This window comes from Buteo buteo, chromosome 5, assembly GCF_964188355.1.
Source record: "Buteo buteo chromosome 5, bButBut1.hap1.1, whole genome shotgun sequence".
In the NCBI taxonomy this organism is placed as follows: domain Eukaryota; kingdom Metazoa; phylum Chordata; class Aves; order Accipitriformes; family Accipitridae; genus Buteo; species Buteo buteo.
The window spans coordinates 36,062,011-36,089,103 of NC_134175.1; the positions used below are offsets into that span (position 1 = coordinate 36,062,011).

Below are 27,093 nucleotides of genomic sequence, written 5' to 3' on the forward strand. Positions count from 1 at the left end.
ACCGAAAGGCTATCCTCCGACCCCCAGCTCGTGCCCACCAGATTAGCCCGTGATGCCCGCACCAGCGGCTCCACGCCCAGGTGCCGGACCTCGGCGCCGCGCGGGGCCGGCGCGTTTGCTTGCCTTGGGGTTCCCTGCGGCTGCTGCCAGGCAGCAGGGCGGAGGTAGGGTCCCCGTGCGGGGAGGCTGGCATCCGTCTCCTTCTCCACCACGGTCTGCTGGCTGCCCGACCAGCTGGAGCGCTCCTCCGCCTGTGACAGGGCCAGCACCGAGGTTGGCGTCGTGTTCATGGAGGCGTCCACGAGGGTGTCGGACCCACCTGGAAGGAGAGGGGTGAGCCGACACCGGGTGCCTGCGGGGATGAGCCCAGCACCCTGCTCGGAGAGGGCTGAGCCAGCACGGGGTGTTCCGAGCAGCACCCTGCTGCCCCAAGCCCTCTCCCCTTTGCGTGGGCGGATCACAGCTCCCCCCCCCCCCAGTGGAGACCCCCAAGGCTGGGCCAGCAGAGCCCTTGCGGGGGGGGCCATGCCCAGCAGCCGGTGCCAGGGCTCGGTGCCAGCCGGGTGCCCCCTGCTCACCCGTGGGAGTGCTGAAGGCCGTCTCATCCTGGAGCTCGCTGCGCTGCGTCACCTGGGGATCGCTGGGCTCATCCTCGCCCGTCTCCGAGTCTGGGGGGGTGGGGGGGGAGAGCAGGGGGTGAGGGGACACGGGGACAGCAGGCCAGGCTGGTGCTGCCCCTTGCAGACCCACCGGCTCCAGGGGCAGGAGAGCAGTTCCCGGGCAGCTCCGGGAGGAGGCAGCGCCGGGGCAGGGGGTATGACCGTGACCTGTAGGGACAAGCTGCCAGCAGGGAAAGGCAGAGGTGGGAAAGTCCAGCAGGGCAAGGGCAGGCAGGGGAGGGCAGGCAAAGCGAGCAGGAGCAGTGTTAGATGATGGGAGAAAGGGAGATGGTGCCGGCAGTGGGAATGTGGCTGGCAGAGGCGGCGAGGGGACGGGGAGGCAGGGCGGGCGACGGTGGCGGTGATGGGGCAGGGTAGCAGGCTGTGGCACAGGGCCCGCTCTGGGGATGGGGCTGGCATCGGGCAGAGGTCTTCCTACCGTAGCTTTGTTTCCTGCAGGAGCGGAAAACTTCGCTTCCATAGGGGCAGCAAGAGAGAGAGAGACATCAACACCCGGTTATCTGCCCAGCCTGCGGAGACGCGGGGGGCAGCGGGGAGGGACCTTGTCCCCAGCATCTCCCCACGCTGCCATGGGGCAGGGACCTGCCAGGGCAGCACCTGCGTGGGCCACGCCAGCTCGGAGAGCCTGGCACCCAGTGCCAGGCTTCAGGTCCAGGGATGGGTCCAGGACTGGGTGTTTGCCCATCTCAGGACCCCATGAGGAGCACCCCATGCCTTGCCCAGCCCCATGGCAGGGGCCAAACACCCACAGAGTGTAGAAACAGGCTTGGCACCCCCAGACTTCCCTACCACATCTCCACTCCACACCCATGTTCACTGCACGCCGCTCCAGTGCTGCACACAGACCCTCCTCACCCACACACTGACCCACCTGCGCAGTGAATGGCACCATCCCCTCCCCATACCATGGCCACATCCTGCCCAGCAGGACAGCCACCTCCTGTCCCCGGAGCTGCCCCGCAGGATGCATCACCATTGTAGCATCCACACATCCCCGTGCTTCGCAGGGCACTGCAGCTTGGGGCTGCACCCCTCAGCCCGTGCCCCAGCTGGGTGCTCCTGGGGGTGCTGGGGCACACGGACACATGAGTCCACGTGCAAGCACCCTCTCTCTGGCATGTACAAGTGCATCCCCTACTCCACCGGTGGCAAGTGCTGCATGATATGGCCATGCCCCACAGCATGGCCCCGGTTGATAAAGCAGGGATGCTCAGGGCAGGGCATGAGTGAGAGCCTCCCCACAGACAGGATGCAGCCAGGCCAGATCAGTGCCACCCTAACGTCCCATCCCAGGAAAGCCAACGCCGCGCAGCCAGAGAGGGCCAGACTTTCCCCCCCATCGCTGCCCGAGCCCTGGCAAGCTGCTGCAACAGACTGCTGCGGCAGGGGATGTGTCCCCTGCCCACCACCGCTCCCCTCCACTGCACTGCCATGGTGCAGTGGGGGGCCACGCGGCTCCCCTCAACCCCAAGCCACCCCTCCACAGCCCAGCACACTGCCAGCTGCCCCGGGCACTGCCACCGCACCAGGGTCCCCAGCGCGGCCACGACAGCTGGCAGCCCCTGAAGAACCGGAGCTGCAGGGCCAGGAACAGCCCAGCCTCACGGGGGACACTGGGAACCCCCGGCTGACCGGGACCCCATTTGGGGCTGGCGAGATGCAGCCCAGCCCTGCCCAGCCTCTGCTCGCTGCCCTCCTGCAGCACAGCGGTGGGGCTGGACCCCATCCCGGCGCACTTGGGCGGCGGGGGGAGCCGGGTCCTGGTAACTCAACGCACCATGCGTGAAGCGCCCGAAGCGCCGCGAGTGGCCGGTCTTCTGCAAAGGAAAAGAGAAGAGAGTGTTACCCATGGCATGGCGCTACGCGCCTGCTCACGCACGCACACTGCTGGCGTGGCACGCACGCACCCCATCATGGCACATGCAGCACCGCTCACACCCACAATGGCTCACACACGCACACTGGCACGGCACACGTGGTGCCGCTCACACCCTCCCGCTGGCAGGGCACACCCGGCACCGCTCACACGCACACTCACGCACACAACGTCCCCCGGCTGCACGCCCACGGGGTACCCACAGGCACACACCCCCGCGCACGCAGACAGGGATGGGTGTAGGTGGACACGTGTAGCGCATGCCCAGCCATGCACACGCACGCTCACACACACCTGTGCACGCACGCACAACCCCCCCGTGGTGATGGTGCTGTGCACCCCAGCCCTGTGCCGCTACCCGTGCCAGGGGGGGTGACACTGTGCCCCCCAGTCCTATGCCACTGCCTGTGCCTGGGGAGTGACAGCCCTGGGCAGCCTGGCTGCCCCAGCACCGCTGCCTGCAGCCAGCACCGCCTGCAGCATGTTCTTTGCCAGGGCAGGTGCCCAAATACTCCACAGCCCCTTCGAAGCCACCAACCACGCCAGCGTGGGGACAGGGCCAGCAAAGCATCTTCCAGGCACTGGCCGAGACACCACCACGGGCACCGGCCCAGTGTGGGGACAGCATCCCCCATCTCCGGCGGAGACCGTGCCAGCTGGGAGAGAGACTGCCTGGCACAAGCGGCATGGGACCGGCCCGTCTGTGCGGGGCTGGAGGCGTGGGGGCTGCACTCGCCTGTGCCGTCTAGGCAGGCAGGAGGGACCCGAGCGCGGGCAGAGGCGCCGGGAGCTCCCTGCCAGCTCGGCTGCCCTCTATGCTGCAGCCCAGGGCCGGGCACCTGCTTGCCAAGGGAGGGACCGGCTGAGAGCGACCCAGCTGTCAGGCCCGGCGTGCACCAATGCCACCGCTGCCCAGGACAGCAGAGGGATGGGGTGATCTCCAAGGCGGGCAGGAGCAGGGATGCGGCGTGCAGACAGGCAGGGTTGGGCTGCCAGGACTGAGCATCCTTCCCAGCCAGTCTGGGTGACGGGGTCTCCCCAGGACACTGACGCCCCATGTGCTATCTCCCCAGTGTGCAGCCCAGGGCTGGACACCCAGCTTTCTTGAAACCCTTTGCTTTGCCAGCCCGTCCTGCCTCTCCACAGCGTCCAAGCAGGGTCACAGACAGACAGCCCCCGGGGACAGGCAGCCAAGCATGGCCAGCAGTTAGTTGCCCTTGGAAGAGCAGCTGGCTCATTTTGCGTGCCCCAAAGCTGCTGCCACTGCAGCGGTAGCCCCTGCTCATGGGCAACGCTTGGGGGCTCCCACCAGCGCCCTGCCTGCATGCGGTGCTGGCCGGAGGGCAGCGGCTGCACGAGACACATTTGTATTCAGGCTGAGCCAGGCTTCACCTCCCCTCCTCGGCTGACTGTGCTGGTTCTGGCTGGCAGCCCGTCTTCCAGGCCAGGGAAAGATAGATGAGTGATTAACTGCACCATCGGCGGATAATTCCCCCATTAAAAAATGAAAATGCAATTGAGTGCCATTATCAGGTGCTCTTGTGGCTTCCCCAGGGACTGGCGCCATCAGCTCCCCATCAAATATGGTGACTGCACCCAGCGGGCCTGGGCTGGGCTCCATCGCCCAGAGCTACGGGGTGGCTGAGCCCCCTCCCCTCTGCCTCGCAACAGGTCCCTGCGGGATCGGGGCACCCCACAGCCTTGACCCCCCTCGGGCACAGCACCCACGCGCAGCTCATCAGGGAGCAAGTGCTGGGTGATGCAGGGTCACTGCAAACCAAGAGGTGGAAACGGGGCAGGAGCAGCTCAGGGCTCACTGTGGGGCTGGGGTCTGGGCGAAGAGGCCAGCCGGAGAGTGGGGGGTGTGCTCCCTGCCTGGGATTTCATTTGCACCCTGGGAAAAGGGGTAGGGGAGCCCCAGGAGCCCGCTCTGTGCCCAGCCAGCCTAGGGTGGGGAGAAAGGCTGGCTGGGATCAGCACCCATGGGGCAGCAGGGTGAGACCTGGTGCTGCCTCCTTCCCCTGTGCCAGGCACAGATCCTCCCTGCCCAGGGTGGCGTCCTGCCCTGGCCATCCCTAACCACGGCCACGGGGCCAAGGGAAAAAAGGGGCTCCTGGGACCATGGAGCACAGCCCTCGCAGCCTGCCACGGCCTGGCACGTGGAGCCCAGCACCACACGGCACCGGTGCCGCTGGTGTGAGACAGGCAGACGGGGAGCAGGGATGGTGTGTGGTGGGGAGGCAGCGGGTGGCTTGCCTGACGCAGAGGGACAGCTGCTGTGGGTGTCCTAATACCCCCGGTGCTCGGGCAGCGCTGCAGGACCTTGCCCCACCACGCAGGCAAGCCCCTGGCCTTGCTGCCCCCAAGGGCAGGAGGGGCAGCCGGGCAATGCGATCCCCCCCGCCCCGGAGGGACCCCCCCCCCCCCCCGGCTCCCAGCATCCCTGGGGACCTGTGTCCCCCAAAGCATGCCGCACCCCTGGGAAGGGGCAGTGGGGGGTGACAGCCCCTCCCGGGCTCCTGCTGGGCCACCAGCCAGGGTGACAGCGGGGAGGCCAGGGGCCCAGCGGGGTGGGCTTGTGCGCCCAGGGGAGCCGGGGGAGCGGGGGCCTTCCTGGAAGGATGCCCCCCATCGTCGTCCCCCCCTCCGCCGAGGCCAAGTGACGTCCTTGTTCCTTGCTCGGCGGCGGAGCGTGCGGCGGGGCCCGCGGAGGAGCCTCGCCTGTGCCAGGCATGCTCCTGACGCGGAGGGGATGACGCATGCAAAGCCTCGTCTCCAGCTCCGTGACCACCGGCAGCGGGGCCGGGGGGAGCCATGAAGCAGCCTCCATTTGCTGCCCCGGCTCCGGAGGGCGGACAGGGGAGAGGGTGGCGTGGGGGCAAGGCCCCGGCGGGGGGTCCCGGCCCGGCTGCTGGCACAGGCGGTGCTGAGCACCTGCCCTCTGCCCCTCCTGGCCGGGCTGGCGAGGACAGACAGGCAGCTGGCGGCTCTGCAAGCGGGGCTGGAGCCGGTGATGGGCAAAGCCTTGGGAAGCCCCGGGCGGCAGCGGCAGGGCCGGAGGGACACCCCCATCCCCATCCCCATCCCCATCCCGATGCCCTCCCGCTCCCGGCACTGCCCCCTCCTCCCGGCACCGGCCGAAGCCCTTACCTGGAAACGCTTCTTCACCCAGATCTTCTTCATGCTTCTGCAGAGCCCCGCTGGCCCGGTCACACCGGCTCAGGCCCGGCAGGACGCCAGCCCGCTCCCGGCGGGGTCCCCGCTGTCAGCACGCCGGGGAGGCGAGCGATGCTCCGAGCATCCTCCACCGCCGGCAGCCGGGGACGGCGGAGGGAAGAGGAAGGGGCTCGCCAGGTTGGGCTCTCGGGAGGGCTGGAGCTGTGAGCATGAAGCATCACTGGAGTGCTCCTCCCTCCATCCTTCCCCCGCCTGCCTCCGCCTCCGCCTCCCCGCCAGCCCTGGCACACGGTGACAGCGGCGGGGGACGGGCAGGGCACAGGTGGCGGGGGGCGAGGGCAGCCGCGGGGCGGGGGGGGGGGGCGCGGCTGGGGCGGGCACACGTCCTCCCCCCCGCTGGCTTTGGCTCCACGGCACCCAGGGGTGCGAGCCCCCTGCCCGGCAATGCGGCTGTACCACTGTCCCCTGCCATCGGTCCATCCTGCCCCACCGCCCGGGCCAGGGGCTGCTCTTCTCTCCCGTGCTCAGCACCGTGGGGCACAGCCCACCACCGCGGCTCCCACACGCACCCCGACGGGGACAAGAATAACACGACGCACCACGCCAGCGCTGCAAGCGACTGCCCTCCACGCGCTGCCCCCGAAGTGCCCCCAAATGGGGCAGCTCCACGGCCACAGCTGCCAGAACCCTGCGCGCAGCAGCACAGCCGCATGGTGTGCCATGGCACGGCCCAGCCAAGACCCAGGCTCACCAGCACTCTGCCAGCCTCCGCTCAGTCCCCCACATCCTCCAGCCATCGGCGATGCAGAAAGGTTCCCTTACCAAGACACGGGTGTGGGTCCGAGCACTGCTAACCTGCCTGCACACGAACAAGAGCTAATACAGGCACAGTCTTTCACAGCAACCGCCCCGGCCCAGCACAGCACGTGCCACGGCATGAGCCCCCCTTGCAAACCACACAGCCTCCAGCCCCAGGCAGCCAGTGCCCTAAGGCAGACCTTGCACCCCACCCCTCGGGTGCCTCAGGACCCACGCGAGATGGTCAGCCCTGGGCTAGCATCACTGCTTTGTGGCTGGTGGGGACGCAGGCTTGACCAGGGGAGGTAGGCTGTTGTCCCTCTCCACGTTGCGTGACACACACGAGACCTCCCCTCGTGCTTGGGGTGAGGACCCACGGCACGGCTCAGGGCAGGACTGGGTGCCCAGAACTGAGCTGCGATGGGGCTCCCGGGTTGTCGGCAGAAGCTGTGGGTGGGGATCCCTGGTGAGGCTGGTCAGGCCATTAAGACCTATTAGTGCTCCCAGTGCTCCAAGCCTTCCCCAGCCGAGCATCCCCAGCCCTGCTGGCCTGTCCCTGTTCTCTGGGTGACGCTGCAGATAAGCCAGAGGGGCAGTCCCAGCCCCACAGCCTCAGTGGGGCCTTTCCTGCCTGCCATGCTCCCATAGCTCTCGGTGCCCTGCATCGCCAGCTCACCAAGCCTTTGAGCCCCACAGCACCCATCAGCCCCCTTTCCAGGCTCCTGGAGAGGCTGCCAAGGTCCCAGGCCCACCGGCTGTCCGCGCTGCCCCCTCCCACTGCAGAGCATCCGTAGGGACGCTGCTGGAAGCCTCCCCACCCAGCATGTGTCCCTGTGCCGCTCACCTGTCCCCTGGGGAGCCGGTCACCCCATGCAGGGCTGCACACAGGCATCACGCTCCCCACGACGCCTGGCAGCTCCAGCAGCTTTTCTCCGCTTCCCCTCCCAGCCCATGACTCCCAACGTGAGGCTTTTCATGGCTCCATAATAACTTGCAAATTACCCAGTACAAAAGGAGCTGTTTATACAACATTTCTGACAGTCCTACAATTCGAGTGATGCTGCGGGGTTTCCGTGGAGACCCTGCACGTCAAGCGAGTCCCACAAATGCCAGAGCTGGCACTAAGGGAATCTCCTGTCAGAGCCAGAGGACTCTGCTGGCCCCCCCCAGCCCTGAGTGGGGACAGAGATGGGTACCCCTGAGCCAGGGGTGGGTAAAGGGCTGGGCTATGGGGCTCATGTCTGCCAGGGTCCCTGCACCCAGAGTCTCCCTGCCAGGTGCTCTCACCTAGGCTGTGCATGCCTGTGGTCCTGCCGCAGACCTGCATAGCCTGTGCCTTTTTTTTCACAATCAAGTGGGATAAAAGCCTGGTCAGGGATGCCAGGAAGGAGCACTGGGGCTTGGGCTTGGCACACAGTGGTGCCAGGGCAAGGGTGCTGCCAACGCAGCACCTGCAGAGACAGCCTCAGGGCTGGTCCCAGGGAGGGACCACAAGTACCCAGCCAAAACGCAGTCATTTGGGTATCCTCCGACTGCCAGGTCTACTGCCCCATTGGCCACGGCTCCTGGATGGCAGGGCACACAGCACTTCCCAGCAACTGTGGCTCTGCTGCTCGGCTATCCCTCAGCAAAAGCCCCAGGAGTGGCTGTGGGCTGCCCCAGAGATGCTGTACCCCTGGGAGCAGCTGGGTCACCTCTGGGGGGCTGCGCCTGCGGTGGGGCCCAAAAATGCTTTCCAGAGACAGCAGCACCTGCAAATCCCCCCGCAAGGGCAAAGCCAGAGTCCCTGCAGGTGTCCGGTGGGAGGTGATGGCAGTCTGCACCCAGCGCAGCCCCTCTGCCATGCCCTAGCCCGGGGGCAGCCCTGGCACTGCCCTGCTCCACTGCAGGACATGGACACAGGGCAGGGGATGGGGGCCAGCGTGGCCATGGCATGGAAAAGGGGCAGAGCCAGAGCAGGTGGCCCCATTGCCATCCAGCTTCGTCTGCTGGACATGCACTGGCCCTAAGTGAAGCAGATAGCAAACACTTGCTCAAAATGCAGCATTAATTACGCTGCTCGGAGAGCCTCGGCTCCCCACACCTTGCTGGGTATCCCCGGCAGCTCTGCACGGATCCTGCCCCTGCACTGCAGCACCAGCTGGGCACCGGCCACACGGCCCCGGCCACCAGCCCCCTTGTCTCGGCTCTTGAATAATTGATGGCAGCGGGTGTGTGCAGCCATCTCGGGTAGGAGGAGGTCTGGGCATGAATCTTTCATGTGTTTGTGACTCCTGGAGCTGCTGGGGAGGGTCTGCAGGACATGGGGATGTGCTGGGAGCCTGGGGAGGTGGGGACCATCCCCAGCCCTGTCCCCGGGGGGGAAATAAACACAGCAGGATGGCCCTCGCCACAGGGCAGGGCAGCACCGCAGCAGCTTTCTGGTTCTGGGGAAGAGCAATGGTCTGCTGTGACCCCTCTCCCAAGGGCCAGGGACACCCCAGGTGCCCTCCCCAGCATCACCTCCCCTTGCCGCCACTAGAAGGATGCCCAAGCACACGGTGGTGCCTGCTGCAGGTGGAGGACGCGGGGGTGCGGGACAGCAACGTGACCTTGGCTCCGGGTGCCTGGGCATGGAGCGGGATGGTGGGAGGCATTTCACCCCTGCCCTGCTAGCCCCGCTCCCGGCATCCCCCCCGCCTGGGGCTGAGGGGCTGCATGCAGAGGGCCGAGGGGGAAGCAGGCAAGAGTGCGGGCAGCAGGGTAGAAGCAGCTAGCCCCTTCCCAGTGCCACTGAATCAAGGCACAAGTCAGCAACCTGGTGTCAGGAGGGGCACAGGGAGCGCTGGGCAGCCCCGGGAGGAGGAAGAGGCCGTCGCCCCATCACACAGCCCCGAGCGGCGGTGCTATATTTACCTACCCGCAGACCTGGGTCTCAGCCTCTCGCCTGTAACACAAGCCCTGCAGCCCGCCAGAATCCAAGGGGACGGCACATTCCGCGGCAAAAATAACCCCCCGGCAGCGGGCGAGAGGGCAGGGGTGGAGGTGACTGACTGGACAGCTGCACCCTCCCCTCCGCTCCCCGGGGAGCAGCCCTCCGGGTCCGCAGTGCCCCGGGACGGGGAGCTGGCACACACGGCCACCGCGCCAGCCCCCTGCCCAGGTGGCTGGGGGCAGAGCTGAGAGCGCGGGTCTCCAGCAGCTGCTGGCCCCGGTGCCACCCCCGGTGCCAGGGAACGGGCACAGTCCCAGAGCGCCTGGCTGTGCTTGGGGACTGGCGGCGGCACAGCCGGTCCGCCCGCCGGCCCTGCTGGCTGCGGGCATCCTGAGGGCCAGGTCCAGCCCTGTCCCCCGCCTGCGCTGCCCAGCCACAGGGACCTGTCGCTGCACCAGCTGAGACCAGCACCTGGGGTGGCACCCCAGCTCTGCAGAGGCAGCCCCTGCGCTGGCACAGCTGGGCATGGTGCCCACCCCACGGTGGGGCACGGCAGCCTGGGCTGGAGCCTTGCTGCATCCCAGGCTCCTCTGAGATGCAACATGCTGCTGTGCCCTGGGGCTGGGGGGAGAGCCGGGGACAGCAAGGGGAGACTAGGCAGCCCCAGAGAGACCCACAGGAGGGAGGAGATGGCAAAGGGAGGCTTTAGGCCCCATTCGGTCCCTGAGCAGGGCTGGCAGGGGCTCCAGAGGGAAGGGGCAGTTGGCATTAATCATGGGCGCTGCGCTGCAAAGTAAGGGACTAAAATTAGGCACTGAGTGAAATGGCCAGAGGTGCTGGGCCACCAGGGACACTGTCAGTGCAGCCATCCCCACCAGGGTGCCATTGCCGTCGCCACGCACCACCAGCTGCAAAAGCATGCCCACGCTGTTCTGCTGTAACTCTGGGCTGGATGGAAAGGGGCCGTGCAGTGCTGCCATGCACAGGCAGCTCCTGCCCCCTTCCCTGCCCCCAAATCCAGGCGGGTGCAGGCTGTTCCCTGGGCAGAGGAATAGTTCCAAGGCAGTTTGATTGCTGAGTGCAGGTGGAGGCGAGCGGAGCAAGACCCTGCGCTGGGAACCCAAGACGGACACATGCAACCTTGAAACAAGAGGCAGTCCCAGCAGGGAGGACCAGGCAGCGCCGGCATGGCGAGGGAGGGCTGGGCTCTAAAAGGAGATTAGCTTGGGTTCTTAAGAGGTGATTTAATCTGGTTTACAGGGAAAGAAAATCAGGAGATGCAGCTGAGAGGTGATAGAGGCTTTAGTGAGCCTGGGGGCGATGGAGCCGCAGTGGGAACCAGGACTGTCTGGAAGGGTCTGGATGGACCTGGGAAGCCCCTGGACCAGCCTGGTGCTGGTGTGAGAAGGGCCAACACACCCCACCTGCGCCTGGGGAGCCAGAGCATGAGGGCAAACCTGCAGCAGGAGAGGGGCAGAGCAGTGGGACACAGCGGGGATGGTGTGCCCCTGGGAGCCTCCACGGCTGGCTGCCCAGCCAGCCCCACACGTGCGCTTCCCGCTCCCCATGCTGGGCACTGACGCGCACAGGGAACCTGGGAGAAGAGCAGGAGAAAATCATTAGTGGGGTGGAGCGACAGATTCAGGGCAAGGGATTAGAGGAGCTAAATCAGGCTTGTGCAAGCAAGAGGGAATGCTGAGCCGGTGCAGGAGGAGCTGCCAGGGCTGAGCGTGGAGCTGGGCAGCACAGAGCCCCCCCACACCACCAGCAGTGACCTGAGCCACCTTGGGGAGAGCTGATGCTGGCCCCACAGAGAGCTGCAGTCTGGCCCACATGCCAGGGAAAGAAGGTGGAGGACCAGGTTCCGTGCCCACCGGAGACTGTGACCCAGCAGAGGCAAATGGAGCAAGGGCATCCCACTATGTCCAGACACAGGGGGCCAGGACCCCGAACCCAGAGAAAGACCTTGTCCTGCCCGGGGCACCTTGCACATATCCCCCTTACCCCATAACTGGCTGATAACCTGGCTCACAGGGCCCCCCAGGGAACAAGGACGGGGTGTCCCTGCCCAGCACAGGGACAGTGCAGCCACCAGTGGAACTTCCACAGTCCTCAGAGAGCTGCATCTCAGCAGGGAGCGTGGGGAGCCGCTGAGCAGCAGGGGCCTCCGTGCTGGAGGCCAGTGAGCCACAGCACGCAACCTGGCAGGGTGTCAGGGCAGGCGGGTGCAGAGCGGTGGCACGGCTCCTCCATTTCACACGATGACCCATCTCACCACTCCGCTGCCGGCACAGAGAAAATGGCCTCATGGGAACAACACGCTGAGTGCCTGCGCCCTGCAACGGGGCCAGGCAATAGGGCTGGACCTTCCACCACATCCCATCACCTCCACACCGGCACCCCTCTCCAGCACCCGGCAGGACATGGTGCGCCCTGGGCGCTGCCACAGCACACCGCAGAGATTGTTCTGCCCCAGGGCAGGGACAAAAACCACACTGGAGGTTGCCACGCTCCTTGCCCAGCCCGGTGCCCTGGAGCCTGTGCGGCTCCAGGGCTGGCTTTGTGCACCCATGGCTGGCTTTGTGCACCCACGGCCAGCCGGGAGGAGCGCCTGGGGCAGGGTGACATTCACCCCGTGTGTTAGGCAGTCCTGGCTGTGCCATCCCTCCCTCAGCTGCTCCAGAAAGGCAGCAGCGAGGGCCAGTGGCTGGGAATCGGGAGCAGGGACAAGTGCGTCAGCACAACGGGAACGGGCACCTGGGGAAATCAGGCAGCGCTGCGCCGTTGGGCACAGGTAGGGGGGCCTGGGCCGGCAGTGCCATGGAGAGGTGCAGCTGTACACCAGAGTGTGAGAACAGGGTGAGCTCCCCCACCTCAGGACAGGCTGCTCCCACCCCGTGGGGCCCTGCACGTCTCCCACTCTCTCTGCACACATAGTGCCACGCGTCCGACTGCACAGTGCCACGGTCCCCAAAGCGTTATGCACAGTGACCTTGCGCAGACCCACCACAGAGCAGGACCCCTCCTGCACACTTCTCCGCTCCCCCTGCCCTCCCTTTCAGGCCCATGAGCAGCTGGGCTCATGAACACCTTCCTCCATCCTCCAAACACGCTCCACCAGCCTCCTGGCTCACACAAAGCAAATTCTCCTCTTCCTCCATTGTTCCCCTTCACCACCGCGAAGGCTCCTTCTGCCCCCCCCCCGCCACCCAGTTCCCACCTCAAGGTGCAGCATCTCCAGCACACCACCTGTGCTACAAAGCCCCAGGTGCAGCTCCTTCCCCAGAGCCCAGCACCACCTCCCTCCCTCCCTCCCTGCCCTCGCTGTGCCCACGCAGATGGCACAGCTCACATCTCCGAGCCGTGCCACCAGCCAGCACCACACCTTCCCCAACACTCAGGTCTGCAACACCCCAGGGAGGTGGCATCCATCCTGGGGCAGAGGGGGCCGAGCCCCAAACCTGCCTGGCTCCTGTGCAGGATGAGGCCCACAGCAGCCCCCACGCACTCCCTGCGCACCAGAGGAGCATGCCCGGCTGCTGCACCCGGGAGCGATGAGCAGAGGGGCCGCGGTATGGCTTTAAGGGGCCGGCAAAAGCTAGCCCCGCCCCTGCTAATTATTCAGGCCCCGCCCACTGCAGAGCATAGGCTCCACCCACTTGACAGCCCCACCTCCTGCAGTGTTAGGCTCCTCCCCCCGGCCCCACCCCCCGGAGGGTCCCAGTTCTCCCAGTGCGGTCCCAGCGCCTGGTACAGCTGCGATGGCGATGCCATGGGCAGCTCTGCCCGCAGGCAGCCGGCGCACGAGTGGCTTGTGCAGGGGCACCGGGGGGTTCCAGGGACCGTGTCGGTGGCTGCGGAGGGTGGCACCACCGGTGACGTGCACCCGAGCCGTGTCTCTCTCTCTCCTCCTGCCCCGAGCAGGCTTGGCATCACATGCTCCTGACACTCCAGTGCCCGGCCCTGGCACCCTGCCTGGCCTGGCAGCAGGTACAGCGGCCACATGCTCACCCCAGCCTGCAGCATGGCAGGCACAGCAAAGCTCAGCCCTGGCTGGCTCCGGGCACGCGCTGAGACAGGAGCCCGCAAAGCACCGCTGCCACCCTCGGCGAACTCGTGCCCGCGGCCGTGCCAGCGCGGCCGTGCCCGCGGCCAGGCCGCCCTTACCTTCCATGTCAATGATGGCCAGCACGGCACTCGTCATGGCCTCTCCCCTCTCGTTCTCGGCGATGCAGGTGTACACGCCGGCATCCTCCTTCTTGCTGTCCCGGATCCAGAGGGTGCCGTACTCCTCCCCGCGTGGGGCCAGCAGCTCCTCGTTTCGGTACCAGCGGAGGCTGGGCCGGGGGTTGCCCACAGCCACCACCCGCAGCCGGATGTCGCAGCCGGTGCCGATCGCCGCGTTCTTCAGCTTCCGCGCAAAAAACGGTGCCGCCGGGCGACCCGGGCCCTCCTCGGGTGCCCCCGGCTCCGCGGTGACCTTGGCACGCTTCGGGGGGATGCCCGGGCTCGGCGGGGCCGCCCGGGGCTCCCCACCGGCCCTACTCGTGCCACCGCGTCCCTGCGCTCGGTGCATGGTCTGCAGCTCCCCTACCCCTGCCCGCGACCCCCGCTGCCCCGAGCCGGCAGCGCCGTGCCCCTCTTCTCCCCCTGCCTGCAGCCTGGGGGTGCTGGGTGCCTGCCAGAGGTGCCGGGGCAGAGGCGGCCCCCCGGTCCAGGTGCCCTCCGGTTCGGTGCCTCCCCCCCACCGGCTGCAGCCCCGAAGGTCGCAGCGCCGTGGGCAAGCGAGGGGCTATTTTTAGGCGGGGGCTCGGGTTGCTGCTCGCCGAGCCACCGCTCACCGAGCGCCCGGTGCGGCGCAGCACCCACACCCCATGTTCCGCTGCGACCCCGAGCCCGCCCAGCGCCTTGGCACCTGCTCCTCCGCCGGCCTGGGTGCGAGTCCTGCGGGTGCCGGCTGCTCCCTGAGCTGTCCCGCCACTGGGGCCGTGGCGTCCCCCCCCTCGCCCGTCCCGTCCCGTCCCGCGCAGCCCCCGGCGAGCTGCGCTCCCTCTGCCCCCTCTCCTGAAGTGGCAGCTGCCTCTGATATGTCACATTCCTTGGCCGGGCTCCCCCTCTCCGCACCCGCCGCCCGGGCCCTGCAGCCCAGCTCCGCTTGCAAAGATAGAAAGGGGCCAGCGCCTTTCCATATTAGCAGCGAGGCTCGCGGGGGGACCCAGCCTTCCTCCCCCCCTTCCCCTTCTCCGACGGTGTCACCGGATCGGGACAGAGAGACCCTGGTGGCATGTGGAGGGAAAGGACACCGTCATGCTTCCTGCAACGCGAGACCCCGGGCAGGAGCCAGCCCCGCGGGGCCCCTTTGCCCCATCCCCGGCAGGCAGCGGACAGAGGGATGGATCCCTGCATCCCTGCTCACCCCAAATCCAACCCGCCAGGAGGCCGCAAGCACAACAAAACCCCATTTCTCTCGCCGAGCCCCTGCCTCGCTGCCCTGGGCGGCGTGGGTCCCGGCCAGCCCCCATTCAAGCCCTGCTTAGAGCAGGACCAGCTCGCTGTTGGGATTTGGGGTGCCCCACGAGAGCTCCCACGTGCTGTGCTCCAGGCAGCGAGCGCCCAGGGACTGCCTGTGCCATGCGTTGCCTCGCCACCCCCGGGCAAGGCAGGGCTTCCCCAGCTCCCGGCGCGATGGCACACGTCTGGGCGCCTGGCCCTGGCCGCCCTCGCCGGGGGCTGTAAATCTGGGTGAGCAGGACGCGAGCGACACGGCGAGCCGCTTCTCAGCTGCAGGCCAGCCCCGCCGGCTTTGGCACAGCCCGTTGTCACCAGCCCAAGGGTGCTGGCATCGGTGGAGCATCACCGGCGAGGAGAAGATCCCAGGATCCCCGTGGCTGGGGTACGCCGGAGCGGGATGCCCTGCCAAGACCCACGGCCCGGCTGCAGAGCAGCTGAGCAAGTCCCGGGGTCTCCGGGGGCTGGAGGAGAAGCCTGCGAGAGGCTTGGGGGGGCTTTCCCCCGCCTGTCCCCCCTTTGCCCCCCGCCCCAGGGGCAGAGCCCTGGCCCAGCCAGCCTGGGCCGGACAGGGAGGGGGGTGTCATCCCTCCCCAGGGCGGCCCTGGGGACCATCCTCGATGTCACAGGGCCACCTGCTGGAGACAGCCCTTGAGATCCGACACCCCCCCGGCCCTGGCCGGCCCCGCAGCCAAAACTGGGGTTCGCCACGCTGGCTTTTCCATCAGGGAGTCCCCAGCCCCGACCCCACTGCTGGCAGCAGCACCCGCCCTCTCCCTAAAACGGCCCCCCCCCGCCAAGCCCTCCCAGGGCTCAGCTGCCTGCCGGGGGGACGGACCCTCCAACGCCTCCCCGGGCAGAGCAACCCTGAATCTCTCTCTCCTGTGGGATGCACGACCCTGGGTTCCCCTGCTGCATCCCCCATCGCTGGGGCGAAGGAGAAAAAGCCAAGACCCCCACACCCCGACCACAGGGAGGGGGGCACATGTGTTGGGGAGGAGAGGGTGTAGGGGCCAGGCTGAGGCTAGGGGTTGAGTGTGGGGTGGGGGCAGGCGTGGGGTGGTGGGGCTGATGCCCATGGGGTACTGAGGAGGAGGTAGATTTGGGATGAGGGGGGCTCTGCTTCCAGGTCGGTGGCAATAGGGGGGCTTGGTGAGGTCCCAGGGGGGTGTGGGTCTGTGGCAGGACTGGCCCGGGTGAGGGCAGAAAAGGGACAGCTGTGGAGCTGAGAGCCACTGGGCCGTGGTGTAAGGCCCTGGGTGTATGGGGGGGACAGGGGACGGTCACCCAGAGCCTGTCCAAACCTGCTCAGGGGTCAGGTGTCACTGCCTCCAGTCCCAGCAGGGCTCTCCCACCCAGTGCAACTGGGAAACCCACCCCCACAGGCAGAAAAATGCTCTGGGGCACCTTCAGTGTAAGATGAGGGACACACATGTTTTGGGGGGGACCAGCAGCCTAGGAAGAGATGGCTCAGGGGGATGCTGGCCCCCTCATCCACCCCAGCCCAGCCCCGGAGGCCCGTGTGATGCCCCCCCAGTGCTGCCTCCCCACCACCCCATCCCATCCCATCCCTGCCCCAGAGATGTGCTGGGAGGAAGGGGTGATGCTCCACTGTTTATTTCAGCCGCCTGAAGAGTCACGTAGACGCAGTGGGGTGGGTATGCAGTGGGGTGAGGGGTGGGGGCGCCTGCCCTGGCCCCCGGGCCTCTCTCCAGCTCCTCTCCTTCTCTCCCCCCTCTCTCCCACTCACTCACTCCTCCTCTCTCCTGTGTCCACCTACGGGTACCCTCTCGGCTCACGAGCCTGGCCCCGCACAGCCTCCTGCTGCTGGGGGTCCCCGCGATGGGGGGGGTGGGCGCTGCCCTCCTCTGCCCCACGGGGCTGTCTCTCGGGCTGGGGGGACCACAGGACCCCAGCCCCCCCGGGCCAGGAGGGGGACGCAGGTTGGGAGCACCCTGGCTCCAAGCCGGGCAGAGAAGGGGGGGCTTGGCCCAGACCCCTCTTCTCCCCATCCCCGGCATCACCACCATGCACCCGGAGAAGTGCCAGCTCCGGGGAGGCCAGTGGTGCTGGTGCAGGGGGACAGGTCCCCGCTCCCGTGGGATGAGCCCATGCCCCGTGTGGGTAGGGGGCTGAGGGGGGATCCAGAACCCGCTGCTGGGATCATCCGGCTCTCCAGGGAGCTGGCCCAGGCCAACCATCGGCTCCCCCCAGCCCCTCCTGCCTGTCCCCTCCCTTCCTCCTGCCGCCCCCCTGGCCCGGGCCTGATCCTGACGCTGGCGTTGCTGCTGCAAAGCTACAAAAGCAGAGCGAGCCTTTCAAAGCCAAAGGAGAGAGCCCGGGGGGTGCGGGGGGTCCGACGGCGGCTGTGCAAGGGGGGACCCCTCAGGCAGTGCCAGGGGAGCGCCGGGGGGCAAGGTGGGGGGCAGGAGGGGGGCTTGGCGGCAGGACGGAGGCAGGGACGGAAGGTGCCAGTGGGCTGCCGGAGCAGTCTCCTCTACAGCACTTCGTGCTGCTGCTGGGTCGCCTCGCTCACCACCTGCCAGGAGAGAGGCACCGTGAGATGCCATGCCGTGCCAGCACTGGAGCCCCTCGGCCTCCCCACTACCCCCCGGTACAGCCCTGCGCTCACCTCCCCGTCGCGGGTTTCGATGGTTTTGATCATCACGGTCTTTTTGGTGTGCACCTCGGAGCCGCGCTGCTCTGGGCTGGTCTCTGCGGGCGGGAGGACACAGGGGATGGGACCGCAGGGACATGTGGCACGGGGGCACAGCAGTGGGACTGGCTTAACACCCCCCTCAGCTCATGGCAACACCCAACCGTGTGCCCCCACACCAGGGGGTCAGTGTGGCACCCGTGGGTCCCCAACCTGCCAGCCTGGCTGCAGCCCCCCAGGAGGGAGATTTGCCCCCAGTCCGGGGACCCCTGGGGACTGGTCCCAGGTTCTCTTCCTCACGGGGCGATGCTCACCTCGGAAATTGAGTGCGGAGGCAAAGGTCTGGTGCATGGGGATGCTGATCCTGTGGGGACACAGAGGGGTGAGCTCAGTGTTAGCCAGCCAGCCCCAGCCCTTGGGCAGCTGCTCATGGGGTGGGAGCCCCAAAAACCAGCTGACCCTGCTGATCCCCCCACCTTGTCCTGCTCCCCTGCCACTCACCGGTTCTCCTCGCCCTCCAGCAGCTTGCGGTACGTGGCAATCTCCACGTCCAGGGCCATCTTGACGTTGAGCAGGTCCTGGTACTCGCGCAGGTGCCGGGCCATCTCGTCCTTCAGCTGTCGGATCTCCTCCTCCAGCCGGGCAATGGTGTCCTGGTACCCGCCGGCCTCCCCTGCGAAGCGCTCCTCCATCTCCCGCATCTGGCGCATCAGTGAGTCGTTCTGGGGAGACAGGGGGGGCTCAGCAAGGGGGGGACCCAGAGGGGACAGGGCTCACCTGGGGTGGGGATACTGGGGGGTTCCTAGGGGAGAGCCAGGGACCTGGGGAGAGCCGTGGTCAGTCCTGGGCTGGGTCCAGCTGATGTGGGACTGTGATGGGTGGCTGTCACCCTCTGTCTGCCCAGCGCTGGGCAGGAGGGTCTGGCAGGGGCAAGCTGGGCAAGTGCTGGGCAACCCCAGCACCCTCTGCCCAGGCGCCCAGGCCCCTCAGCAAAGCCATCCCACCCCGACAGCGGGGCGCAGAGAGGTGCAGGAGCACCGGACGGCTGCCTGGGGGTGGCACCGCCACACTGGTGGCTGCTGACTGGCTCCTGTGACTGTGACCGTGCCAGAGCGGGACTGTTGTGCCCTGTTTGTTTGCAACCACCTTCCCAGCCTGCAACCAGACACCCTGAGCCCTGCGCCCGCCTGCCTGGAGCCTCCCAGTCTGGGGCACCTTTTGCAATCTGTGCCTTGACGCCGGGGCTCTGCCAAAACACGTCGCAGAGGCCCAGACTGCCACTGGGGGAGGTGCGGCCCAAATTTGGGGGATGAGTCCCCCCACGGCAGTAACTCAGAGAGCTGGGAAGAGCCCTCCACCCCAGAGATGTCCCAGAGGTCCCCGAGCAGCCCCAGCGCAGCAGGTCCTTGCAGGGAAGCTGGTGGTCTCCCCGACACTGCCTGCAGCTCACCGTGCCCTTGAGGGCATCGATCTCGCAGGTGTAGGACTGGATCTGGTGCCGGTACTCCAGCATCTCCTGTTTTGCTTGCCGCAGCGCGTCGTTGTTCTTGTTGGCCGCCTGCGTCAGGTCAGACACCTGGGGAGAGGCCAGGGTCAGCGGGCATGGCCACCGGGACAGCCAGGACCCACCACGTTGGAGCCAGCCCAGAGCCCACCGCCACCCGCACCTTGGACTTGTACCACTCCTCGGCTTCGGCAATGTTCTTGGCAGCGATGCTCTCGTACTGAGCGCGGATGTCCCGCAGCGCAGCCGTCAGGTCGGGCTTGGAGATGTCCATCTCCACCTGGATGTGCTGCTCCTGCAGCTGAGCCTGCAGCTCACGGATTTCCTGGGGGGACAAGGCGACACCTCAGGGCACCCGCTCCATCTGCCGGCCCCGTGGGTGCCCGCAGGAAAGGGGCCCACCCCGACCTACCTCTTCGTGCACCTTCTTGAGGAAGGCGATCTCCTCCTGCAGGGACTCGATGCGTCTTTCCAGGTCGATGCGCGCCAGCGTGGCCGCGTCCACATCCTGGGGGGACACGAAGTGAAGGGTAGCGGGGTTGGGGGGGGTGCGGGGAATGCACCTAAGCTGGAAGGTGCAAAGCTGTGCCCAGGACCATGCCCTGGTGCTGGGACTGGGCTGCTAGGGGGAGATGGGAGCGGGAGGGGAGGCAGGGGTCCCAGGCCTTGCACTGGGGGACAGGTACTCACGGCTCTGAAAGCAGCCAGATTATTCTCAGCCTCCTCCTTCAGCTGGATCTCCTCTTGCAGCCTGCAGGCAGAGAGGGGAGGTTAGGGGGGTCCGGAGGAAGCCCCGACCCCCGGCAGCGATGTCCCCCCAAGCTGTCCCTGAGCCCAGCGTGGCCTGGTGGGAAGACGGCGGATTGTTCTGCATTCCCAGCAGGCGGCGGGAGGGCTGGCGGGGGGCCAGGGGCTCTTCCTCCCATTCCCTATTATAGTCAACGCCAGAGAGAGCACAAAGGCATGAGGTCAGCTCAGTGCCACACGCGCTGCCCCGGCCCTTATAGGGGAGAGTGGCCGGCAGCGGGGGGGACGGGGTGCAGGATCTGACACGGGGGGCCCAAGGGATGGCCCCCAGCTGTGCCGTCCCAGGGAGAGCAGGAGGACAGACGGGTCTCAGCGGTGCTGTGCGATGGGGGTATGGAGCAGGGACGGCTGGGGTGTGAGCCCAAGGTCAGGGCTGGGGAGCCCGGCTGTGCCAGGGGAAGGGGCAGTGCCACAGGGGAAGGCGGCGGGGAGGAGACGGAGATGCCCGGACGGTGCTGGCACACCGAGTGGCAGGAACCTGACACCGGTTTGTTCTGGGCCCTGTTCCTCCCCTGATATTGAGGGGTCCTTCATGCTACCACCCCAGCCTCCCAGCATCAGGGGCTCTGCCCACCAGGACCCCAGTGCTGGCCATCTGGGGCAGAGGCTGGGGTTGCAGGGGGAGGCAGCAGCCTGTGTCACTCCCAGGAGATGGGGACTTGGCATCCCCAGGGCACAGGGGCCAGGAGGGAAGGTGCAGACCAGCATCAGAAAAAGCAGCTTCCCCTGAGCATCCGCCCCTGCTGCCAGGTGCCCCCATGCTGGTCAGTCCCTTGGGGGTCACTCAGCCTGGGTGCCCTTGTGGCTATTCCCCTCTGGCCCCAGCCCCCTCCCCGGCACCAGCCAGGCCCACGACATCCTTGGGGGGTCCCCTCTGCTCCCGGGGCACCGTGGACACCCACGGCAGCCCTGGAGCATCCCTGTCCTGCGGAAGTGTGGCCTCTTCCTCCCCTCCCTCCTTTGCGTCCGGAGCTGGTGGAGCACCCCCCCCGGGTCATCCTCCCCCTCGCTTCCGCCTGCGTGGCAGGCTCCGTCCATCTGTCTGTCCCGCAGGGCTCAGTGCACCCATGGGCTGGCCAGCCCTCCCCGGTGTGAGTGAGGATGGGGACCCTGGAGCGGAGCACTCCGATCTCCCAGCTCTGGGGGTCCCATGGCATCGCAGCCCAGCCTCGGCCCCGCTGCAAGGGAGGACACAGGGGACACCCCTACTGCCGGAGCCATCCTGCCTGCTGGGTGCTGCCTGGGCACCTGGTGAGGGCTCGCAGCGGCCGTCCAGAGTGCCCTGCTGAGATGCCCAGGCTGTGGGCACTTCCCTTGCCCTGCCTCATGCCGCTGGGCCAGCTCCCCCCAACCTGCCTCACGCTGTGGGTTGGGGAGCACCCAGCACCGGTGTAGCAAGTCACGGGTGCTCTTCTCCCTCCCAAAACTCGCAGGCACCGTGCCAGGACCTGGCACCCTGCAAAGTGCCCTGCAGGCAGGTGCAGCTAAGCGACAGGCATGGCCGGGGTGCTCTCCCACCCTGGGAGACAGCGTGAGGGGGACGGAGGAGCGGGGCCACAATGGGCTCCGAGCACAGGGCACAAGGACAGCAGTGAGCACTCAAGGGGCTGCCAGGGCGAGCTCTGCTACCACCCGTCCCTAGGGATGGAGATGCAGGGATGGATGCCCACGGGGACACACCAGGGCCCCTCCTCACCTCTGCTTGAGCTTCTGCAGGTCGTCCAGCAGGTTGTCACGCTCGACCTCGACACGGGCCCGCTGGCTGGTGAGCAGGTCCACCTGGCGCCGGAGCTCCCGCAGCTCCTCCTCGTACAACTCAGCGACGCGGGTGGGCTCCTTGCCCCGCAGGCGGTTCACCTCGGCCACCATGAGGGCGTTCTGCTGCTCCAAGAAGCGCACCTTCTCGATGTAGTTGGCGAAGCGGTCATTGAGCTCCTGCAGCTCCACCTTCTCGTTGGTGCGGGTCTGGAGGAACTCCTGGTTCATGGCATCGGCCAGGCTGAAGTCCAGCAGCTCGCCGGCACCTTGGTAAGCACTTTGGTAGGAGCGCAGGGGCGTCACGCGAGTGGCACGAAAGCTGGACAGGCTGGGGACAGCCGAGCTGCGGGACACCTGGTAGACGCGGGAGGTGACGGAGCTGCCGCTGCTGCCCTTGCCCCCGAAGGAGGCACGGGAGAAGACCGGGGAGGCACCGCCGAAGGTGCGGCGGTAGGAAGAGACCCGCTGGCTGGAGGAGTAGGACTGGCTCATGGTGGCGGCGTGGGGCGGTGAGGCTGGAGCAGGGAGCAGGCAGCAGGGCTGGCGAGCGGCCGGCAGCTCTGCGAGTCGTCGGGAGAGGACCCGCGACGACGCTATTTGTATCCTGCTGACATCACCCGCCCCTCCTGCTGCCGGGCAGCTGGGGGATGCTGCTGCGGGGGGGTGGGTATGGCCACCAGCCACCAGCCACCACCCCTCACAAGCCAGCACGGTCGGGCCGTGGAACTCCGGGCAGGCGACGACGATGCCCGTGGACCCCGGGCACCCCCAGACCCCATCGGTGTATCAGCCTCCCCCCCGGCCCCCAGTGCACTGCCCCGTCCCTGGGGGTGTGAGGGGGGAAGTGGGGCAGGCTGGTGGTGAGCCCCCCAGCATTGCCCAGACCCCCATCGGGGCGCAGTGCTACCCACGGGGGGGCCCAGACAGACAGATGAGCTGGGCTGATGCCGGGGGACTCAAGTCTTTCACACCATCGCTTGCTTCCCCCTTGAGCCAGACCCCATGCCCCAGTGGCCCCGCTTCCCAAATTGGCCTTGAGCACCCCAGAATGCCCCTGATGGTGTCCTGGCCAGGCTCAGCTCTCCATGTGGGGCCAGACTCCAGCCCCCCGACATAGAGAGGGGCAAGGGAGGGCCCTGGGGAGGGGGTGATGTGGGGGATGCCTGTCCTGATCATGCCTGTGCTGACGTACCAACTAAACCCCCTCTTTCTGATACGGGGGAGCTGAGCACCAGCCCAAGGCTGGGCACTTTCGGGGTGCTGCTGAGTGACCCCGAGCAGGTGCTGGATCCAAGCGGCCCCTGGTGATGGTGATGTCACCCCCCCGGGTCCTTGCTCTGGCACATTCCCAAAGCAGCAGGCACCCAACCAAAATAGCCTCAAACGTGGTATTTATAGCCCCTGGAGGAACCCTGTTAACCCTTCTTGCGCCAGGCATGTGGAGAGTATGGCTAGATGGGGACCCTGCCCAGAGCAGCACCAGCCCCTCTCTGGTCCCCATCACCCCAAGAGCAGGACAAGGTCCCCAGGTCATCCTGGGGCACTGCAGGCTCTGTCCTGTCTCCTCAGCCTCCCTCTTGGCCCAGCACTACTTTGGGGAGCAGAAAGCCCAGCCCGCCTCCCCAAATCTTCTCAGAATGAGGAATACCCCAGTTCACCCCAGGACCCCCACCACAGCTTCCCACCTCCTGGACAGGCGGTGGGCCAGGGCAGGGACCCCTGGGGCCATGCACAAACCCAGGCCAGCTAAAGCGGGCACCCTGAGGGAGGGGGGCTGTGCCGGGGTAACCCCTCAGAGAGTTGCCCCTTGCCTGCGCAGCACCCCTCCTCCCCAGGCCCCCCGGCACACCTGGTGAGCCCCAGCCCTGCCCAAGCTGGGCTGTTTTGGCTGACATCAGCTGGCACAGCCCCAGCCCCTCTGTCCCTGGAGGCCCCGGGGCGGAGGGGACTGCCATGCCACTGGGCACCGGGTGACTCAGCACCAGGAGCAGCGCTCAGCCCTACCCGGCCCCGCACCTCCCAGCCCTCTGCCCAGGCTGCAACCCAGATGCTGAGCGGTGCCAGGGCTCGCCCGTGACAGCATCGGCATGGTAAAGGCTTGGGCTTGGTCACGGCAGCATCCTCAACTGCCCCGGCTCTGGGAGGCACCCCTGCCTGCTGCTTGCCTGCTCCCTGCCACCTGGGGGGCCAGCAAAGGTCTGGGCCCCACAGCCACGCAGGTGGGCAGAGGGTCGATGCCCCACATCCCTTCTGCCCCCCCAAGCCCCCCCAACCCCAGAGTCCCTCCCGGCCGCCTAGTCGCCGTGTAATGCAGTGGCTTCCCAAAGGGTGCACGCTGCCTGGTGGAGCGTGCCTTTAAAAGGGAAGGTATTTCCAGATGGGGTTGTTTCATCCCAGCGCAGGGGGGAGGATGGAAGGAAGGGGGGCTTGTGGGGTGGGGGGGGAGAAGATGGAAAAACAGACAGCATCCTTCCTCCTCCTGGCCCGGCTCCGAGAGCACCCTGCGTGTCCCTGAGCCCCGCACGTGTGCCCTGCCTGCCCCATGAATACCAGCAGGGTGGCATGCCAGCCCTTGTCTGGGGGGCAGAGGGGCAGGTGGGTGCCCACAACAGCACGAGGGACCCCAGGGGTCTGGGCCAGCACAGCGCCAGCCATACTGTTCAGCCATCCTTTCCTGTGAGCCCATCCCGCTGCCCCGCCGGCTGGGGGTGTGGGGAGGATGGGCCCCCCAGGGGTGGTATGTCCAGCGGTGCTCAGCACCCTGCCCTGGTGCTTCAGGTAGGGCTATGCAAACCCCATGCAAGGCCTGGAGAGCCCTTGTCCCCATCCTACAGAGCAGGGGCGTGCAGGGTTGGGGTGCCCCGGGGAGGGGAAACGTACTCTTGGGCACTGCTGCTAGGAGGGGAAGCAGCTCAGAAGTGTTAACCAAGAGCATCCTCCTGACCCCGCTCTAGGACAGTTTGAAGTGGCCTTTCCTCAGCTGCTGTGACAGCCTTCCGGGATGGCTGTGTGCAGGCAGGGGCCCCACGGCTGGCAGAGAGCGAACGGACGCCTTGGACTTTCCACAACCTCTTAGGAAAGCCCCGTCTGCATCCAGGACCCGGCAGCACGGGAAGCAGGGGGTGAGGGACAGGAGCCAGGGACCCTGCCAGAGTCCCATCCCAGGGACGTGGCCCCAAGCACTCTGCCAGCTAAAGCCCCAGGGGCTTCGAAAAGCAAGGAAGCTGCAGAGAGCAGCAGTGCAGGGGTGCCTCCTGTCCCGTCCAGCCCCGTTCAGTTTCCCCGAGGCTCCATCCCAGGCCAGGCTGACCCAGACTGGCGGAGCCTGAGAAGCAGCCCCTCAGCCCCCACACTGGCCTGGCCCCAGCTCCCTCCAAGCCCTGGGATGAGGCTGCTGCCGGGAAGGCATCGGGAGCTGGAACGTCAAACAATTCCCTCTGGTCATGACATCCCCTTGAGCGAAGCCAGCTGCATCCCGTGGCTGCCCCTCCTCCCTGGCCTTCCCTTCCCACTGCTCCCCCAGGATTTAAGCCACCCGGCGAGCCAGGCATAGCCTCCCTGGGCTGCGGGCATCTCACGGCTTGGAGGTGGGCAGGATGCAGGGATGGGGTGCCGGCCCTTCCTCGGCCCCGTTCCCTGCTGCTGGGGCCCCCGTGCCTGCCTTGCGCCTGGCCCTGGCTCAGGGGTGAGCAGAGGGATGGGAATGAAACAGTGAGGGCATCCGTCCCCCTCCCTCCTGGCCCCCGGCCGTCTCCTTCTGTCCTGCTCCTTTTACAGCCATGAGCCTCCCAGGCGCCTTTACCCTAACAGGGAAGGACCGTGCAGTCCATTCCCCGGCGCTGACGGACCCAGGGCACGTGCTATTGTCTAAATAGGAGATGGTTCTCCTTCCCTGCCTGGACCATGGCCCAGCCTGGCCCACCGGGGTCCCGGGAGCTGGTGGGTGCCCTACAGGCTGCAGACCCCCACCCACTACTCACCCCAGCTGCCCTCATGCCTTCATCCACCCCAGGGCTCGGGGCCAGCAGTGTGGGCACACAGCCTGTCTGGCTGTCCCTGGTCCCCACCCCTGTGCTCCCAGGTGATGGGGATGCTGGGGACAACGGCTTGTCTCCAAATGGCACGGGGATGCTGGGGTGCCTGGCTGCCCCGCAGCATGCGTGGATGCTGAGGGTGTTCAGCTAGCCCCTGTAAACTGTATGGATGTTGGAGGGTGTTTGCTTGCCCACCCCGGGTCTTTGTAGGTCCTCAGGGTGAGTTGTGTCGTCTGTGGTCCACAAGGATCCTGGGTGTGACCTGTTGCCCCCAGGGCCCTGTAGATGCTGCAGGAGACCAGCTACCTCCTTGTCCATGCGGATGCTCGAGGCACATACCTGCCTCCATCACTCATCTCCAGCTAGCCCTGCAATCCATGAGGATGCTGGGGGTGTTCACCCATCCCCGCAGCCCAGGGCCAGGCTGAGGATGTTCACCTGCCCTCATGATCCATGGGGATGCTGGGGCTGCCCAGATGCCTTCGCGGTCCACGAGGATGTAGGGATGACTGGCCACCCTCGTGGTCCATGAGGATGCTGGGGTGTCTCTCTGCCCTCCCGCAGGCCTCGATAGCATCACCCATGCCAGTGAGATGAGGTAGCCGTTACCCGCTGCATCACTGGCGGCTCATGTAAGGCATGGTGGCCATTCGCTCAGCCTCCAGCAATGCCTGGGCAGTGATTTCACTTTCTCATGCTCAGACACGTGGGCCGGGATGGGGGGGACCGCTTCGATGGGTGCCATCCCTGCGCTCATCCTGGCAGGGCGGGCAGGGAGGGGGTCCAGGCAGCCTGGCAAGCAGCAGGAGAAGGGGGCGGCACTTCCTGGAGCTCCGGCTGTGTTTACAGGCTCTGTCCTGGGCCATCTCTCCGTTAACCCTCTCCAGCAGGGCTCAGCTCTGGCTGCTCATCCCCACAGCCACCTGCCGCCCCAGGGAACGCTTCCTGGAGCAAAGCCTGCGCGGCACCCAACCCTGGGCTGCCAGGAGATGTGGGAAGGGGCACGGTGCCCTGTCCCCACCGATCCTGCCCCTGCCAGGCTCCCCTGGGCACACGCGTGAGCCCAGCAGCGGGGTGCAAGGGCCCCGAGGAGGAGCTGATGCCAGCTTTGGGGGGCTGCCTGGGGCTCCCTGCTGCACCCAGGCGTCCATGGGGCAGAGAGGGAGGGGGACAGGAGCAGTGCCTTCCCAGCAGCGTGGTGATGGGGTGGGGGGCGGCCGCGGCAGGTGCTGTGCAGCCCCCGGCACCCAGCCAGGGGTGAGTCAGAGCCCACCCGGAAATAGCCAGCGGGAGCTTTTTCTGGAAACCCCGCTGCTCCGGGAATAGCTGCGGCATGCCAAGGCGCTGCCCTTTGCTCACGCCTGCAGGGCTGGGCAAGGGC

The 27,093-nt window shown here is 67.1% G+C and overlaps 2 protein-coding genes across 4 annotated transcripts in view; both read right to left on the bottom strand.

Moving 5' to 3' along the window:
* Positions 1 to 14,462, bottom strand: part of SPEG (striated muscle enriched protein kinase) — a 40,173-nt gene extending 25,711 nt beyond the window's left edge. For 2 of the 3 annotated variants that reach the window (XM_075028607.1, XM_075028606.1), the window contains exons 1-3: positions 13,613 to 14,462; positions 579 to 668; positions 124 to 319 (exon numbers count right to left, since the gene is read on the bottom strand). In XM_075028607.1, coding sequence (XP_074884708.1) covers positions 124 to 319; positions 579 to 668; positions 13,613 to 14,021 — 695 coding nt within the window. In that variant the 5' untranslated portion in view covers positions 14,022 to 14,462. Of the gene's footprint in view, positions 1 to 123; positions 320 to 578; positions 669 to 2,457; positions 2,498 to 5,706; positions 10,537 to 13,612 lie in introns of those variants that run through there. The other variant, XM_075028608.1, reaches the window with a different exon arrangement.
* Positions 14,463 to 16,554: 2,092 nt separating this feature from the next.
* Positions 16,555 to 22,258, bottom strand: DES (desmin). The gene is made up of 9 exons (XM_075028609.1): positions 21,617 to 22,258; positions 19,804 to 19,864; positions 19,526 to 19,621; positions 19,277 to 19,438; positions 19,060 to 19,185; positions 18,111 to 18,331; positions 17,924 to 17,973; positions 17,586 to 17,668; positions 16,555 to 17,492 (listed from the first exon to the last, which is right to left on the bottom strand). The coding sequence occupies exons 1-9, from the start codon at positions 22,168 to 22,170 to the stop codon at positions 17,451 to 17,453; spliced, it is 1,395 nt and encodes a 464-aa protein (XP_074884710.1). The 5' UTR covers positions 22,171 to 22,258; the 3' UTR covers positions 16,555 to 17,450.
* Positions 22,259 to 27,093: the final 4,835 nt, after the last annotated feature.

What these genes read in the sequence shown, in the direction of transcription:
- DES (XM_075028609.1), bottom strand. Translation starts at nt 22,170, where the DNA reads ATGAGCCAGTCCTACTCCTCCAGCCAGCGGGTCTCTTCCTACCGCCGC. An exon ending in TCAAGAAGGTGCACGAAGAG is followed by an intron (nt 19,439 to 19,525) that starts GTAGGTCGGGGT and finishes TTGTCCCCCCAG; the next exon opens with GAAATCCGTGAGCTGCAGGC. An exon ending in TCGATGCCCTCAAGGGCACG is followed by an intron (nt 18,332 to 19,059) that starts GTGAGCTGCAGG and finishes CTGTCTCCCCAG; the next exon opens with AACGACTCACTGATGCGCCA.